Genomic DNA, 16999 nt, shown 5'->3' on the forward strand with positions numbered 1-16999 from the left:
ACGTGAAGCAGAAAGGAGACAAATCTCAATGCAGACAGTATTTACCAAGCTAATCAGTAGTAGTCTCCTTTCTTCTACATGTATTAAGAGATTACACTGTAGCTTGAACATCAACAGACATTTGAAGAGATTACATTCATTTATTGGAGCAGTGCAGTGCAACAATGGAACTGGTCAAGAGGACCAATCCCCAAATATGTTGTCCGTTCAGCAAACCAGAAGCCTGGCCAAGTTTACAGAGGCTCTGTCCCTATAGCCTGGTCCCAGATCAGTTTGTTTCGGGCTGAGTTGGCAAGGCCCAGATCTGCTATGCTATGCTGAGTTGGCAAGACAGCAGCAACAGATCTGGGACCAGGCTGAAGTCCCTCACCTCTGTCACCCCCCATGCCAGAGCAGATGAGCAGAGCAGCATGCAAACAGCCATCACAGCACCGGTAACAGGGACTGTCTGTGTGTCCATGACAACCTACTTTGCTCTTACACTGGCTGTACTGGCTGGTGGATACAGTGCATTCGGAGAGTATTCAGACCTCTCGATTTTCCACATTTTGTTACGTTACAGCTTTATTCTAAAATTGATTCAATTGTTTTTTTCCTTCATCAATCTACACACAATATCCCATAATGACAAAGCAAACAAAGGTTTTTAGAAATTTTTGCAAATGTATTCAAACTAAAAAACGGAAATATCACAATTACAATTAGTATTCAGACCATTACTCAGTACTTTGTGGAATCGCCTTTGGCAGCGATTACAGCCTTGAGTCTTCTTGGGTATGACGCTATAAGCTTGGCAGACCTGTATTTGGGGAGTTTCTCCCATTCTTCTCTGCAGATCCTTTCAAGCTCTGTCAGGTTGGATGGGGAGCGTCACTGCACAGCTATTTTCAGGTCACTCCAGAGATGTTCGATTGGATTCAAGTCCGGGCTCTGGCTGGGCCACTCACGGACATTCAGAGACTTGTCCCGAAGCCACTCCTACATTGTCTTGGCTGTGTGCTTAGGGTCATTGTCCTGTTGGAAGGTGAACCTTCGCCCAAATCTGAGGTCCTGAGCGCTCTGCAGCAGGTTTTCATCAAGGATCTCTCTGTACTTTGCTCTGTTCATCTTTGCCTCGATCCTGACTAGTCTCCCAGTCCCTGCCGCTGAAAAACATCCCCACAGTGTGATGCTGCCACCACCATGCTTCACCGTAAGGATGGTGCCAGGTTTCCTCCAGACCAGAGAATCTTGTTTCTCAACATATTTGAGTCCTTTAGGTGCCTTTTGGCCAACTCCAACTCCAACTATGTTGTGTGCCTTTTACTGAGGAGTGACTTCCGTCTGGCCACTCTACCATAAATGCCTGATATGTGGAGTGCTGCAGAGAATGTTGTCCTTCAAGAAGGTTCTCCCATCTCCACAGAGGAACTCTGGAGCTCTGTCAGTGTGACCATCAGGTTCTTGGTCACCTCCCTAACCAATGCCCTTCTCCCCCGACTGATCAGTTTGTAATGTAATGTAAAAAAAATCAGTTTGGCCGGTCGGCCAGCTCTAGGAAGAGCCTTAATGGTTCCAAACTTCTTCCATTTAAGAATGATGGAGGCCACTGTGTTCTTGGGGACCTTCAATGCTGCAGACATTTTGTGGTACCCTTCCTCAGATCTGTGCCTCGACACAATCCTGTTTCGAAGCTCTACAGACAATTCCTTCAACGTCATGGCTTGATTTTTGCTCTGACATGCACTGTCAAATGTGGGACCTTATATAGACTGTGTGCCTTTCCAAATCATGTCCAATCAATTGAATTTACCACAAGTGGACTCCAATCAAGTTGAAGAAACATCTCAAATATGATCAATGGAAACAGGATGCACCAGAGCTCAATATCGAGTCTCATTCCAAAAGGTTCTGAATACTTTTCTTATTTTTTTATTATACATTTGCAAACATTTATAAAAAAACTTGTCTCGCTTTGCCATTATAAGTTGTGTGTAGATTCATGAGGATGTTCTTCATTTCTTCTTCATTTGACAAGAAGGCTGCAACGTAACAAAATGTGGGGAAAAAGGGAAGGGGTCTGAATACTTTCCGAAGGCACTGTATGTTAGTACTGTTGGATGGAGGAGGATATCTCTCTGTCTCTTCTCTTGGTTTCTCCATTAAATCCATCTGGTATGTAGGCTACTGCATGGGCTGCAATACAGTCTCCTTGGGATGTTCGTTAGTTAAAACATGTAGTTACCCCATGCTTTCTCGTGTGGACCGTTCCCCGGGAAGAAGCTGAGGACATTGTGAATGGAGTGCTTTCTTTCCTAGGTACACTTTTCTTACTTTGTTACTGTTTGCATAACAGTCCCGGCATCGAATGCCCAAGTGCGAACAAGCGAGGCCCCGAGCTCAAGCATTTCTTACATCACCATCCATCTGACAGCGAGAGGTTTCACACACACACACACACACACACACACACACACACACACACACACACACACACACACACACACACACACACACACACACACACACACACACACACACACACACACACACACACACACACAAACACACACAAACACACACACACACACTATCTCCTCTCCTTTGGAGACAAACACATACACGCGCACACACACTCCCACCCAGCCAATTTCCTCCTCAATGTTCTCCACTTGCACAAGTTTGCTTTGCCATAAAAGGCTTTGGCACAGTACACTCTTGGAAATAAAAAGGTCCTTAGGACTTGCACCTGTAGAAGAACGCTTTACGGTTCTAGGTAGAACCCTGTCGCCCACAGAGAACCCTTTTAGAAGCTTTTTTTCCCAGAGAGAAGGATCCAAAGAGTCCTCTCAGAGCCCTTTCTTGTGCTGTAATCGGTGGCGCCACAGATTAGAGTGCGGTACTACTGTAGATGATCTGACATAAAAAATGATACGAATGAATGAAATAACTGAAATATGCACATGAAAGCCAGGTGAAAGGGTAACATGCAATGTCCCATATGTGCTATTCCCAAACGAAAAAGAAAATACATGAAATAAGCCAAGTGCTGTGTACGCTTTAGTTCACAACATTCACCCCTCGCCTCATCATCTGGGAGGATTGGCTGACGAAGACCCCCCAGATGAATAGCTTACTACCGTACGTGCATAGTTGTTTCCTCCATTCTTTACAATTGAATAAGGCCGGTGACGCTACTTCAGATCTGTAGTCTGAAGTCAGACATCAAACATTAGGGGTTATGTGTCAGCAGCATCTACGTCACAGAAGCTATAAATGTCTGCAAACCTTCTCATATGCTATAGCAGTTTAGAAGAAGATATCACACCCTGTAGAGTATCATGGTTCCACCAATTTCCTCTGAACATCCCCTTGAATAGGCATTCGGAAAAACAGTAAGTAAACCAAGACCAATCCTGAAACCAATCCTTACCTTGACGCATCAAAGCTGTCGTAGGATCCCACAGTGTAGTGCCTGAAGAGCTTCCTCCTCTCAGCTCTGTCTGCCCTGGCATCTGCAGTACAGACAACAAAACAATCAGTAAAAGGGGTGAACAATTCATTAAAGGGGTGAACAATTCATTAAAGGGGTGACCATGACTGTTTGCCAAAAGGCACCCTGTCACCTACAGTATATAGTGCACTACTTTTAACCATGGCCCATAATAGGGTGCCATTTGGGACGCAGGCCATTAAGTTAGTGACGTGTAAAGGGGTGACCAATTCAACGGATGAGGCATCACATCATTTCCTGCCCTCCTCATGCTCTAAATTAACATGGATGACTGGAGTATGGTACTGTTTCGAAGTAAGAGGCAGAATATAACAGCTTTTCATTTTCAAAATGAAGCTTATGGAGAGATATAAGAGATATCTTATCACATTGAACCCTTCCAAATAAATAGGTCATTATCCATGTTTATTCTATGTGGCGGTTGTGTTCAGCCCATTTTATGAAATCAAATAGGTACGAGTACTGAGGCAGAAAACTGACAAACATTATGACCATTACGTCATTTATAATTGTTTGAAGAAGGCCCTCTTAACCCCTGAAAATAAGCAGAACATGTACCTGTACATGTACTGCTAGAAATAGCTTCACTTCAATGGCGGCTACTACCAAAACCACACAACAGAGCCAGTCAGCCAGTGTCACAAACCACTCAGAACAAACAGATCCCGCGTCCCAAATGGTGCCCTATTCACTACACAGTGCACTACTTTTCACCCGAACCTCATAGGGATTTGGTCAAAAGTAGTGCACTATTCAGGTAATAGGGTGCATTTTGGGACTCCATGCAGAGATAGAAGACGCCATAGTGAGATTCATAGAGGCTCTTTCACAGAAACAAGCACTGCACCATATGGCACTTTATTCCCAGGTGCTGTCCCCCAGCAAATTGAATTATGCAATATAAGCCGGACCCTCAATGTACTCAAGCTGATCAAGCAGTCAGCCCAAGCCACTGTGAGTAGCCTTAAGCAGCACGTCATTGGTATAATGTTGGAACCCAGGCATGGATATATAATATTGCCTAACAATCAGTGTAGGGAGGTGTGTAATGGCTTTAGAAAGAAGTGGCTACAAATGCTCTAGTGGATTGACGCAAATTAAATAAGGGGACAAAAGTAAGGTGTGTGTGTGTCACGATTTCCGCCAAAGTCGGTCCCTCTCCTTGTTCGGGCGGTGTTTTGCGGTCTACGTCACCAACCTTCTAGCCATCGCTGATCCATTTTTCATTTTCCATTGGTTTTGTCTTGTCTTCCTTCACACCTGGTTCCAATCCCATCAATTACATGTTGTGTATTTAACCCTCTGTTTCCCCTCATGTCCTTGTCGTGATTGTTTGATTTTATGTTATGTGCAAGTTATGTTCTGGTGTGCGACGGGTTTTGTACCCACTTTTATTATTTTGTATATTTTTGGTTTTCGGAGTTTTGTGAGCACTTATTAAACGACTCCGTTTATAACAAGCACGCACCCATTACAGAATCACCGACCCGAACTATGGAGTCAACAGGAGAAGGTACCCCGGCCATTGAGGTGGAGGAGCGCGTCCAGGAGCATGCAATTATGCTTCACCATCTTGGCGCCGCCATGGATCGCGTTGTCCAGACAATGGACCGCTGGGAGAGACAGGGAGTTCTTCCAGCACCTTCACCAGCACAACCGGGGACGCTCCTGAGCGCCCCTTTCCCACCTGAACCCAGTGGGATCTGTCTCTCCTTGCCCCAGGAGTACGACGGGAGGTCTGCGAACTGCCAGGGGTTCTTATCGCAATTAGACCTCTATCTGGCCACCGTCCACCCGGCTTCATCGGGCTGTGAGAGGGTGTCCGCCCTCGTCTCGTGCCTCACCGGGAAAGCCCTGGAGTGGGCCAACGTCGTGTGGAGAGAGGGAGATGCGACGTTGGACCAGTTTGAGGAGTTCAACCCCCACATCCGGGCAGTCTTCGACCACCCGCCCGAGGGTTGATCGGCGGGTGAGCGCCTCTACCATATGAGGCAGGAGACGAGGAGCGCCCAGGAGTTTAGGACCCTGGCTGTTGGCGCTGGATGGAACAACAGGGCCCTGGTCGACTATTACCGCTGCAGTCTGCGCGAGGACATTCAAATCAAATCAAATTTATTTGTCACATACACATGGTTAGCAGATGTTAATGCGAGTGTAGCGAAATGCTTGTGCTTCTAGTTCCGACAATGCAGTAATAACCAACGAGTAATCTAACTAACAATTCCAAAACTACTACCTTATACACACAAGTGTAAAGGGATAAAGAATATGTACATAAAGATATATGAATGAGTGATGGTACAGAGCGGCATAGGCAAGATGCAGTAGATGGTATCGGGTACAGTATATACATATGAGATGAGTATGTAAACAAAGTGGCATAGTTTAAAGTGGCTAGTGATACATGTATTACATAAAGATGCAGTAGATGATATAGAGTACAGTATATACGTATACATATGAGATGAATAATGTAGGGTATGTAAACATTATATTAAGTAGCATTGTTTAAAGTGGCTAGTGATGTATTTTACATCAATTCCCATCAATTCCCATTATTAAAGTGGCTGGAGTTGAGTCAGTGTGTTGGCAGCAGCCACTCAATGTTAGTGATGGCTGTTTAACAGTCTGATGGCCTTGAGATAGAAGCTGTTTTTCAGTCTCTCGGTCCCAGCTTTGATGCACCTGTACTGACCTCGCCTTCTGGATGATAGCGGGGTGAACAGGCAGTGGCTCAGGTGGTTGTTGTCCTTGATGATCTTTATGGCCTTCCTGTGACATCGGGTGGTGTAGGTGTCCTGGAGGGCAGGAAGTTTGCCCCCTGTGATGCGTTGTGCAGACCTCACTACCCTCTGGAGAGCCTTACGGTTGTAGGCAGAGCAGTTGCCGTACCAGGCGGTGATACAGCCCGACAGGATGCTCTCGATTGTGCATCTGTAGAAGTTTGTGAGTGCTTTTGGTGACAAGCCAAATTTCTTCAGCCTCCTGAGGTTGAAGAGGCGATGCTGCGCCTTCTTCACGATGCTGTCTGTGTGGGTGGACCAATTCAGATTGTCTGTGTACGCCGAGGAACTTAAAACTTACTACCCTCTCCACTACTGTCCCATCGATGTGGATAGGGGGGTGTTCCCTCTGATGTTTCCTGAAGTCCACAATCATCTCCTTAGTTTTGTTGACGTTGAGTGTGAGGTTATTTTCCTGACACCACACTCCGAGGGCCCTCACTTCCTCCCTGTAGGCCGTCTCGTCGTTGTTGGTAATCAAGCCTACCGCTGTTGTGTCGTCCGCAAACAGTCGTCCCATTCGTCAGGAGCTGGCCTCCAGAGACACCACCCTCACGTTTGACCAGCTGGTGGACCTGGTTCCATCCTCCCGCACTCCCTCTCCAATACCCAATACCCTGCGCAGGGAGACCGGAGGGGATCCCCGCTCGTGCACCATCTGTGGCCTCAGAGGTCACACTGCCGGTTGGTGCCGGGTTGGTTCCTCTGGGAATCGAGGCAGCAGACAGGGCGCTCTGGCGTCACCCCAAGTGAGCCGGCACCATTCTCACCCAGAGCCCCCTGTTGCATATATGTTTGTATCTGTCATGTTCCCTGAGTTTTCCCCGCATTCCCAACATAATGCACTTGTAGATTCAGGCGCGGCTGGGAATTTTATTGATAGAGCCTATAGTTTAGGGATCCCCATCGTTCCCGTGGGTGTGCCCTTCCCAGTTCATGCCTTAGATAGTCGACCATTAGGGTCAGGGTTGATTAGGGAGGTCACCGCGCCATTGGGCATGGTGACGCAGGGGGGTCATACGGAGAGAAGTCTCTTCCTTATTGACTCTCCTGTGTTTCCTGTGGTGCTGGGCCTACCCTGGTTAGCTTGTCATAACCCCACTGTTTCTTGGCCACAGAGGGCTCTCACGGGGTGGTCGTGAGAGTGCTCAGGTAGGTGTTCAGGGGTTTCCGTTGGTGCTACTACGGTGGAGAGTCCAGACCAGGACTCCACCGTGCGTATTCCCCCTGAATATGCTGATTTGGCTCTTGCCATCTCTAAAAAAAGGCAACTCAATTACCACCTCATCGACGGGGCGATTGTGCGATAGAGCTCCTAAGAGACGCTGCACTTCCCAGGAGTTCCCTCTCACAGGCGGAGATGGAGGCTATGGAAACATATGTCTCTGAATCCCTGTGTCAGGGGTACATTCGGTCCCCCCCTTCACCCGCCTCCTCGAGTTTCTTTTTTTGTGAAGAAGGAGGCCTCTTGCCTGGTGGCGCCGGTAGTGTGGGAGCTGGATGCGGACATTGAGCAGGCGTCCCATCCCCTCCAGTGTCCAGCTGGGCATCTGTACGTTCTGTCTGCTGTCCGCGACCGGCAGATCTATTGAGCCCACACGTCACCCTCCTCTGGTCATCCTGGGATCGGTCGGACAGTGTGCTGTCTTAGTGGGAAGTACTGGTGGCCCACTTTGGCTAAGGATGTGAGGTTTTATGTTTCCCGCTGCTTGGTGTGCGCCCAGTTTAAGCTCCTAGGCACCTGCCCATAGGTAAGTTACAACCCTTACCTGTTCCACAACGGCCGTGGTCGCACCTGTCGGTAGATTTCCTGACCGATCTTCCTCAGGGGCGCCGACAGAGATGCCTCGCTTCGCGTTCCTAGGAAACTATGCAGTATTTTGTTTTTTTACGTGTTATTTCTTACATTGGTACCCCAGGTAATCTTAGGTTTGATTACATACAGTCGTTAATAACTACTGGACAAAAGAGCAACGTCAACTCAACATCATTACGACCAGGAATATGACTTTCCCAAAACGGATCCTGTGTTTTGCCCACCACCCAGGACAAGGGATTGGATCCTAGCCGGCGAACCAAAACAACGACGCCATAAAAGGGGCAGACGAAGCGGTCTTCTGGTCAGGCTCCGGAGACGGGCACAACGCGCACCACTCCCGAGCATATACCTCGCCAATTTCCAGTCTCTTGACAACAAGGTTGATGAAATCCGAGCAAGGGTAGCATTCCAGAGAGACATAAGAGACTGTAACGTTCTTTGCTTCACGGAAACATGGCTCACTCGAGACACACTATTGGAGTCGGTACAGCCAGCTGGTATCTTCACGCATCGCGAAAACAGAAACAAACATCTTTCTGGTAAGAAGAGGGGCGGGGGGGTATGCCTTATGATTAACAAGACATGGTGTGATCATAACAACATACAGGAACTCAAGTCCTTCTGTTCACTTGACTTAGAATTCCTCACAATCAAATGTCGAATTCTCTTTGATTATAATCACAGCCGCATATATTCCCGCCCAAGCAGACACATCGATGGCCCCAAACGGACTTTATTTGACTCTATGTAAACTGGAAACCACATATCCTGAGTCTGCATTCATTGTAGCTGGGGATTTTAACAAGGCTAATCTGACTCCCTAAATTCTATCAGCAAATCGATTGTGCTACCAGGGCTGGTAAAACCCGGGATCATTGTTATTCTAACTTCCGCAACGCATATAGGGCCCTCCCCCGCCCTCCTTTCGGAAAAGCTGACCACGACTCCATTTTGTTGCTCCCTGCCTATAGACAGAGACTAAAACAGGAAGCTCCCGTGCTCAGGACTGTTCAACACTGGTCCGACCAATCTGATTCCACGCTTCAAGATTGCTTCGATCACGTGGATTAGGATATGTTCCACATTGCGACAAACAACATTGATGAATACGCTGATTCGTGAGCGAGTTTATTTGCAAGTGCATTGGCAATGTCGTACCCACAGCAACTATTAAAACATTCCCAAACCAGAAACTGTGGATTGATGGTAGCATTCGCGCGAACCACTGCTTTTATCCAGGGCAAGGTGACCGGAAACATGACCGAACACAAACAGTGCAGCTATTCCCTCAGCAAGGCAATCAAACAAGCTAAGTGTCAGTATAGATACAAAGTAGAGTCGCAATTCAATGGCTCAGACACAAGAGGTATGTGGCAGGGTCTACAGTCAATCACGGATTACAAAAAGAAAACCAGCCCCGTCGCGGACCAGGATGTCTTGCTCCCAGACAGACTAAACACATTCTTTGCTCGCTTGGAGGACAATACATTGCCACTGACACGGCCCGCTACCAAAACCTGCGGACTCTCCTTCATTGCAGCCGACGTGAGTAAAACATTTAAACGTGTTAACCGTCGCAAGGCTGCAAACCCAGACGTCATCCCCAGCCACGTCCTCAGAGCATGCGCAGACCAGCTGGCTGGTGTGTTTACGGACATATTCAATCAATCCTTATCCTAGTCTGCTGTTCCCACATGCTTCAAGAGGGCTACCATTGTTCCTGTTCCCAAGAAAGCTAAGGTAACTGAGCTAAACGACTACCGCCCCGTAGCACTGACTTTCGTCATCATGAAGTGCTTTGAGAGACTAGTCAAGGACCATATCACCTCCACCCTACCTGACACCCTAGACCCACTCCAATTTGCTGACCCACTCCAATTTGCTTACCCCCCCCCCCCCAATAGGTTAATAGACGACGCAATCGCAACCACACTTCCCTAACCCATCTGGACAAGATTAATACCAATGTGAGAATGTTGTTCATCGACTACAGCTCAGCATTTAACACCATAGTACCATCCAAACTCGTCATCAAGCCCGAGACCCTGGGTCTCGACCCCACAATGTGCAACTGGGTACTGGACTTCTTGACGGGCCGTCCCCAGGTGGTGAGGGTAGGTAAAGACATCACCCTGCTGATCCTCAACACTGGGGCCCCATAAGGGTGCGTTCTGAGCCCTCTCCTGTACTCCCTGTTCACCCACGACTGCGTGGCCATGCACGCCTCCAACTCAAATCAAGTTTGCAGACGACACTTCAGTGTTAGGCTTGATTACCAACAACGATGAGACGGCCTACAGGGAGGAGGTCAGGGCCCTCGGAGTGTGGTGTCAGGAAAATAACCTCACACTCAACGTCAACAAAACACAGGAGATGATTGTGGACTTCAGGAAACAGCAGAGGGAGCAACCCCCTATCCACATTGATGGGACAGTATGGATAGGGTAGTAAGTTTTCAGTTCCTCGGCGTACACATCACGGACAAACTGAATTGGTCCACCCACATAGACAGCGTGGTGAAGAAGGCGCAGGAGGCTGAAGAAATTTGGCTTGACACCAAAAGCACAAACTTTTACAGATGCACAATCGAGAGCATCCTGTCGGGCTTTATCACCACCTGGTACGGCAACTGCTCCGCCCACAACCGTAAGGCTCTCCAGAGGGTAGTGAGGTCTGCACAATGCATCAACAGGGGCAAACATCCTGCCCTCCAGGACACCTACACCACCCGATGTCACAGGAAGGCCATAAAGATCATCAAGGACAACAACCACCCGAGCCACTGCCTGTTCACCCCGCTATCATCCAGAAGGCGAGGTCAGTACAGGTGCATCAAAGCAGGGACCGAGAGACTGAAAAATAGCTTCTATCTCAAGGCCATCAGACTGTTAAACAGACACCACTAATATTGAGTGGCTGCTGCCAACACACTGACTCAACTCCAGCCACTTTAATATTGGAAAAATTTATGTAAAAAATGTATCACCAGCCACTTTAAACAATGCCACTTAATATAATGTTTACATACCCTACATTACTCATCTTATATGTATATACAGTACTCGATACCATCTACTGCATCTTGCCTATGCCGTTCTGTACCATCACTCATTCATATATCTTTATGTACATATTCTTCATCCCTTTCATCCCTTTACAGTTGTGTGTGTAAGGTAGTTGTTGTGAAATTGTTAGGTTAGATTACTCATTGGTTATTACTGCATTGTCGGAACTAGAAGCACAAGCATTTCGCTACACTTGCATTAACATCTGCTAACCATGTGTATGTGACAAATAAAATTTCATTTGATTTGGTCCTTCACAGGGTAACACCATGATCCTGGTCATTGTGGATCGTTTTTCTAAGTCTTGTCATCTCCTCATTTTGCCCGGTCTCCCTATGTCCCTACAGACTGCGGAGGCCCTGGTTACACACGTCTTCCGGCACTACGGGGTACCTGAGGATATAGTGTCTGATCGGGGTCCCCAGTTCATGTCGAGGGTCTGGAGGGCATTCATGGATTGTCTGGTGGTCTCGGTCAGCCTTACCTCAGGTTTTCACCCCGAGAGTCACGGGCAGGTGAAGAGAGTTAACCAGGATGTGGGTAGGTTTCTGAGGTCTTATTGCCAGGCCCGGCCAGGGGAGTGGGCAGCGTTCGTGCCCTGGGCAGAGATGGCCCAGAACTCGCTCCGCCACCCCTCCACTAATCTCTCTCCCTTCCAGTGTGTATTGGAGTACCAGCCGTTCTGGCTCCTTGGCATTTGAGTCAGACCGAGGCTCCTGCGGTGGACGACTGGTTTCGGCGCACGGAGGAGACATTAGACGCCGCCCATGTCCTCCTTCAGCACGCCGTGCTGCACCAGAAAGTTGGCGCAGACCGTCACCGCAGTGAGGCACCGGTGTTTGCACCGGGGGACCGGGTCTGGCTCTCGACCCGAAACCTGCCCCTCCGCCTGCCCTGCCGGAAGATGGGTCCGTGGTTTGTGGGGACATTTAGTCCTGAGGAGAGTGAACAAGGTTTGTTACAGGTTACAACTTCCCTGCGATTACCGCATTAACCCCTCATTCCAAGTGTCTCTCCTCATGCCGGTGGTGGCTGACCCGCTCCTGGAGTCTAAGGTGCTGGAAGTTCCTCCGCTCCCTCTGAACATTGAGGAGGCCCCGGCGTACTCCGTTCGTTCCATACTGGATTCGAGAAGTCGGGCGAGGGGCCTTCAGTACCTCGTGGACTGGGAGGGGTATGGTCCAGAGGAGGGATGCTGGGTTCCGGTGGAGGATGTGTTGGATCCTTCAATACTGCGAGAGTTCCACCGTCTCCATCCGGATCGCCCTGCGCCTCGCCCTCCGGGTCGTCCCTGAGGTCGGTGTCGACTCGCTGCTGGAGCCACGCGTCAGGGGGGGAGGGTGTACTATCAAGACTTCCGCCGAAGTCGGTCCCTCTCCTTGTTCGGGTGGTGTTCGATGTCACCGACCTTCTAGCCATCGCTGATCCATTTTTAATTTTCCAATTGCTTTGTCTTGTCTTCCTTCACACCTGGTTCCAATCCCATCAATTACATGTTGTGTATTTAACCCTCTGTTTCCCCTCATGTCCTTGACTGTGATTGTTTGATTGTATGTTATGTGCTAGTTATGTTCTCGTGTGCGACGGGTTTTGTACCTACTTTTATAATTTTGTATATTTTGGTTTTTGGAGTTTTGTGAGCACTTATTAAATGACTCTGTTTATACCAAGTTCGTTCTCCTGACTTCCCTGCCACCAGCACGCACCCATTACAGTGTGTGTGTGTGTTAGGGATAGCACAGAGAATAATTAACACTGGATACAATCCAAGTTGTATAGTGCACATACTGTATAGCCTTTCCTAAGAACACCCTTTCATAACTGCAATAAGCACCACCAAATATTCAGTATTTGACAAAAGATGAACTCTAAATATAGACATATAATAACAACAATAAGCCAATGTAAAACCAAAAGGCCCTTTTTAAACAGAAAACATTTAGCTGTCCAAAAGCCTTTAGAAACTAGGATAATTAATTCAAAGGATGTGGAGATGTTGAAGATGTTGTTGAAGACCACAGTGAGTGTTATTTTGGCATTGTTCTGTAGGTTCTCTATGTTGATATGTGATGATATCAGTTGTCAGAAGCTGGGCTGCGTGGGACTCAACACTTTCCCCTCCAACCTACTTCCTCGTTGTCATAGTCACTGATTTCTTTTCTAAGCACAGCCTCTTTGATAGCAGGGTGAGTTATATGACTTATATTATGTGCACGTATCATCCATGTAGACAACATGTGATGTGGGCATTACCCTATTCAAGGCCTCTTCTAGAAAGTACACTATCCCACTGTAGGTCATCCCATCTGCTTTTTCATGAAAGTCCACTATTTTAAATCTCATAGACATCTGAAATGTACATCACAGCTTAAATCACCATCTTTAGTTTCAATTTTAAGTTCAAATTTTAAGGCTCAGATATAAAACTGCCAAGCTAATATATTCTGAGATATGCCCAGATTGTAGGCTATGCACACCATGGCAATGAGATAGACGTGTAAAGCACCTTTTTAGCACAGGTTAAATCCCCCGGCCATCCACAGTACTAATGAAACACCCTGTCAGTGGTGTTGCTCTGGCTATGTCCCAAATAACAACCTATTCCCTTTATAGGGCACGACATAGTGCTCTGGTTAAAAGTACTGCACTATATATGGAATAGAGTGCCCTTGAGAACAAAGCCCCTGTCAGTGTTGTGCTGTACAGCAGCCCCCGTGTCTCTCTTTCTGAATCCCCAAATGGTACCCTACAACCTGTCAGTGATATACACTTCATGACCAAAAGTATGTGGACACCTGCCCAGTCGAACATCTCATTCCAAAATCATGGGCATTAATATGGAGTTGGTCCCCCCCTTTGCTGCTATAACAGCCTCCACTCTTCTAGGAAGGCTTTCCACTTGATGTTGGAACATCGCTGCTGGGACACAGGAACATTAGTGAGGTTGGGCACTGATGTTGGACGATTAGGCCTGGCTCGCAGTCGGCGTTCCAATTCATCCCAAAGGTGTTTGATGGGGTTGAGGTCAGAGCTCTGTGAAGGTCAGTCAAGTTCTTCCACACTGATCTCGACAAACCATTTCTTTATGGACCTCGCTTTGAACACGAGGGCATTGTCATGCTGAAACAGGAAAGGGCCTTCCCCAAACCTTTGCCACAAAGTTGGAAGCACAGAATCGTCTAGAGTGTCATTGTATGCTGAAGCTTAAAGATTTCACTTCCCTGGAACGAAGGGGCCTAGCCTTAACCATGAAAAACAGCTCTGGGCCATTATTCCATCTCCACCAAACTTTACAGTGGGCACTATGCATTCGGGCAGGTAGCGTTCTCCTGGCATCCGCCAAACCCAGATTCATCCGCTGGACTGCCAGATCGTGATGCGTGATTCATCACTCGAGAGAACACGTATCCACTGCTCCAGAGTCCAATGGCGGAGTTTAGTTTAGTTTATTAACTTCTTCGATATAGGGGGCGCTCTTTTAATTTTTGGATAAAAAAACGTTCCCGTTTTAAACAAGATATTTTGTCACGAAAAGATGCTCGACTATGCATATAATTGACAGCTTTGGAAAGAAAACACTCTGACGTTTCCAAAACTGCAAAGATATTGTCTGTGAGTGCCCCAGAACTAATGCTACAGGCGAAACCAAGATGAAATTTCATACAGGAAATGCCCCAGATTTTGAATGCGCTGTGTTCCAATGTCTCCTTATATGGTTGTGAATGCGCCAGAAATGAACCTACACTTTCTGTCGTTTCCCCAAGGTGTCTGCAGCATTGTGACGTATTTGTAGGCATATCATTGGAAGATTGACCATAAGAGACTACATTTACCAGGTGTTCGCTTGGTGTCCTCCGTCGAAATTATTGCGCAATCTCCAGCTGCGTCCACTTTTCCATTAGGTTCAGAGGAGAAAGGCAACTGCCACGAATGATTTATCATCGAATAGATATGCGAAAAACACCTTGAGGATCGATTCGAAACAACGTTTGCCATGTTTCTGTCGATATTATGGAGTTAATTTGGAAAAAAGTTTGGCGTTGTAATGACTGAATTTTTCTTTTTTTTTTCTTAGCCAAACGTGATGAACAGAACGGAGCGATTTCTCCTACACAAATAATCCTTTTGGAAAAACTGAACATTTGCTATCTAACTGAGAGTCTCCTCGTTGAAAACATCCGAAGTTCTTCAAAGGTAAATGATTTTATTTGAATGCTTTTCTTGTTTTTGTGAAAGTGTTGCCTGCTGAATGCTAGGCTTAATGCTATGCTAGCTATCAATACTCTTACACAAATGCTTGTGTAGCTATGGATGAAAAGCATATTTTGAAAATCTGAGATGACAGTGTTGTTAACAAAAGGCTAAGCTTGTGAGCCAATACATTTATTTAATTTCATTTGCGATTTTCATGAATAGTTAACGTTGCTTTATGCTAATGAGCTTGAGGCTATGATTACGCTCCCGGATACGGGATTGCTCGACGCTAGAGGTTAATTCAACCATTTTAAAAAACAAGCACACATAAAACTTTAAAGCCATACATGCACATTGATAAAATCATTGAGGATTTTATTTTATTTTATTTCACCTTTATTTAACCAGGTAGGCTAGTTGAGAACAAGTTCTCATTTACAACTGCAACCTGGCCAAGATAAAGCATAGCAGTGTGAACAGAAAACAACACAGAGTCACACATGGAGTAAACAAGAAACAAGTCAATAACACAGAAAAAAAGAGTCTTTATACATTGTGTGCAAAAGGCATGAGGAGGTAGGCGAATAATTACAATTTAGCAGATTAACACTGGAGTGATAAATGATCAGATGGTCATGTGCAGGTAGATATACTGGTGTGCAAAAGAGCAGAAAAGTAAATAAATAAACAGTATGGGGATGAGGCAGGTAAATTGGGTGGGCTATTTACAGATGGACTATATACAGCTGCAGCGATCGGTTAGCTGCTCAGATAGCAGATGTTTAAAGTTGGTGAGGGAGATAAAAGTCTCCAACTTCAACCATTTTTGCAATACGTTCCAGTCACAGGCAGCAGAGAACTGGAAGGAAAGGCGGCCAAATGAGGTGTTGGCTTTAGGGATGATCAGTGAGATACACCTGCTGGAGCATTTGCTATGGGTGGGTGTTGCCATCGTGACCAGTGAACTGAGATAAGGCGGAGCTTTACCGAGCATGGACTTGTAGATAACCTGGAGCCAGTGGGTCTGGCGATGAATATGTAGCGAGGGCCAGCCGAATAGAGCATACAGGTCGCAGTGGTGGGTGGTATAAGGTGCTTTAGTAACAAAACGGATGGCACTGTGATAAACTGCATCCAGTTTGCTGAGTTTTTTGCCATTATTTATTTAACGAGGCAAGTCAGTTAAGAACAATTTCTTATTTTCAATGACGGCCTAGGAACAGTGGGTTTACTGCTTGTTCAGGGGCAGAATGACAGATTTGTACCTTGTCAGCTGGGGGATTTGAACTTGCAACCTTTTTGTTACTAGTCCAACGCTCTAACCACTAGGCTACCCTGCCACGTATTGGAAGCTATTTTGTAGATGACATCGCCGAAGTCGAGGATCGGTAGGATAGTCAGTTTTACTAGGGTAAGTTTGGTGACGTTAGTGAAGGAGGCTTTGTTGCGAAATAGAAAGCCGATTCTAGATTTCATTTTGGATTGGAGATGTTTGATATGAGTCTGGAAGGAGAGTTTACAGTCTAGCCAGACACCTAGGTACTTATAGATGTCCACATATTCTAGGTTGGAACCATCCAGGGTGGTGATGCTAGTCGGGCGTGCAGGTGCAGGCAGCGAATGGTTGAAAAGCATGCATTTGGTT

At 46.7% G+C, this 16999-nt stretch overlaps 1 protein-coding gene across 1 annotated transcript in view; it reads right to left on the minus strand.

The window, feature by feature from the left end:
* The window catches only part of shank2b (SH3 and multiple ankyrin repeat domains 2b), a 140921-nt gene that overhangs the window by 69094 nt on the left and 54828 nt on the right, over nucleotides 1-16999 (minus strand). The window contains exon 13 of the mRNA XM_064951300.1: nucleotides 3413-3494. Coding sequence (XP_064807372.1) covers nucleotides 3413-3494 — 82 coding nt within the window. The remainder of the gene's footprint in view (nucleotides 1-3412; nucleotides 3495-16999) is intronic.

Source organism: Oncorhynchus masou, chromosome 31 (assembly GCF_036934945.1).
Source record: "Oncorhynchus masou masou isolate Uvic2021 chromosome 31, UVic_Omas_1.1, whole genome shotgun sequence".
Classification (NCBI taxonomy): Eukaryota; Metazoa; Chordata; class Actinopteri; order Salmoniformes; family Salmonidae; genus Oncorhynchus; species Oncorhynchus masou.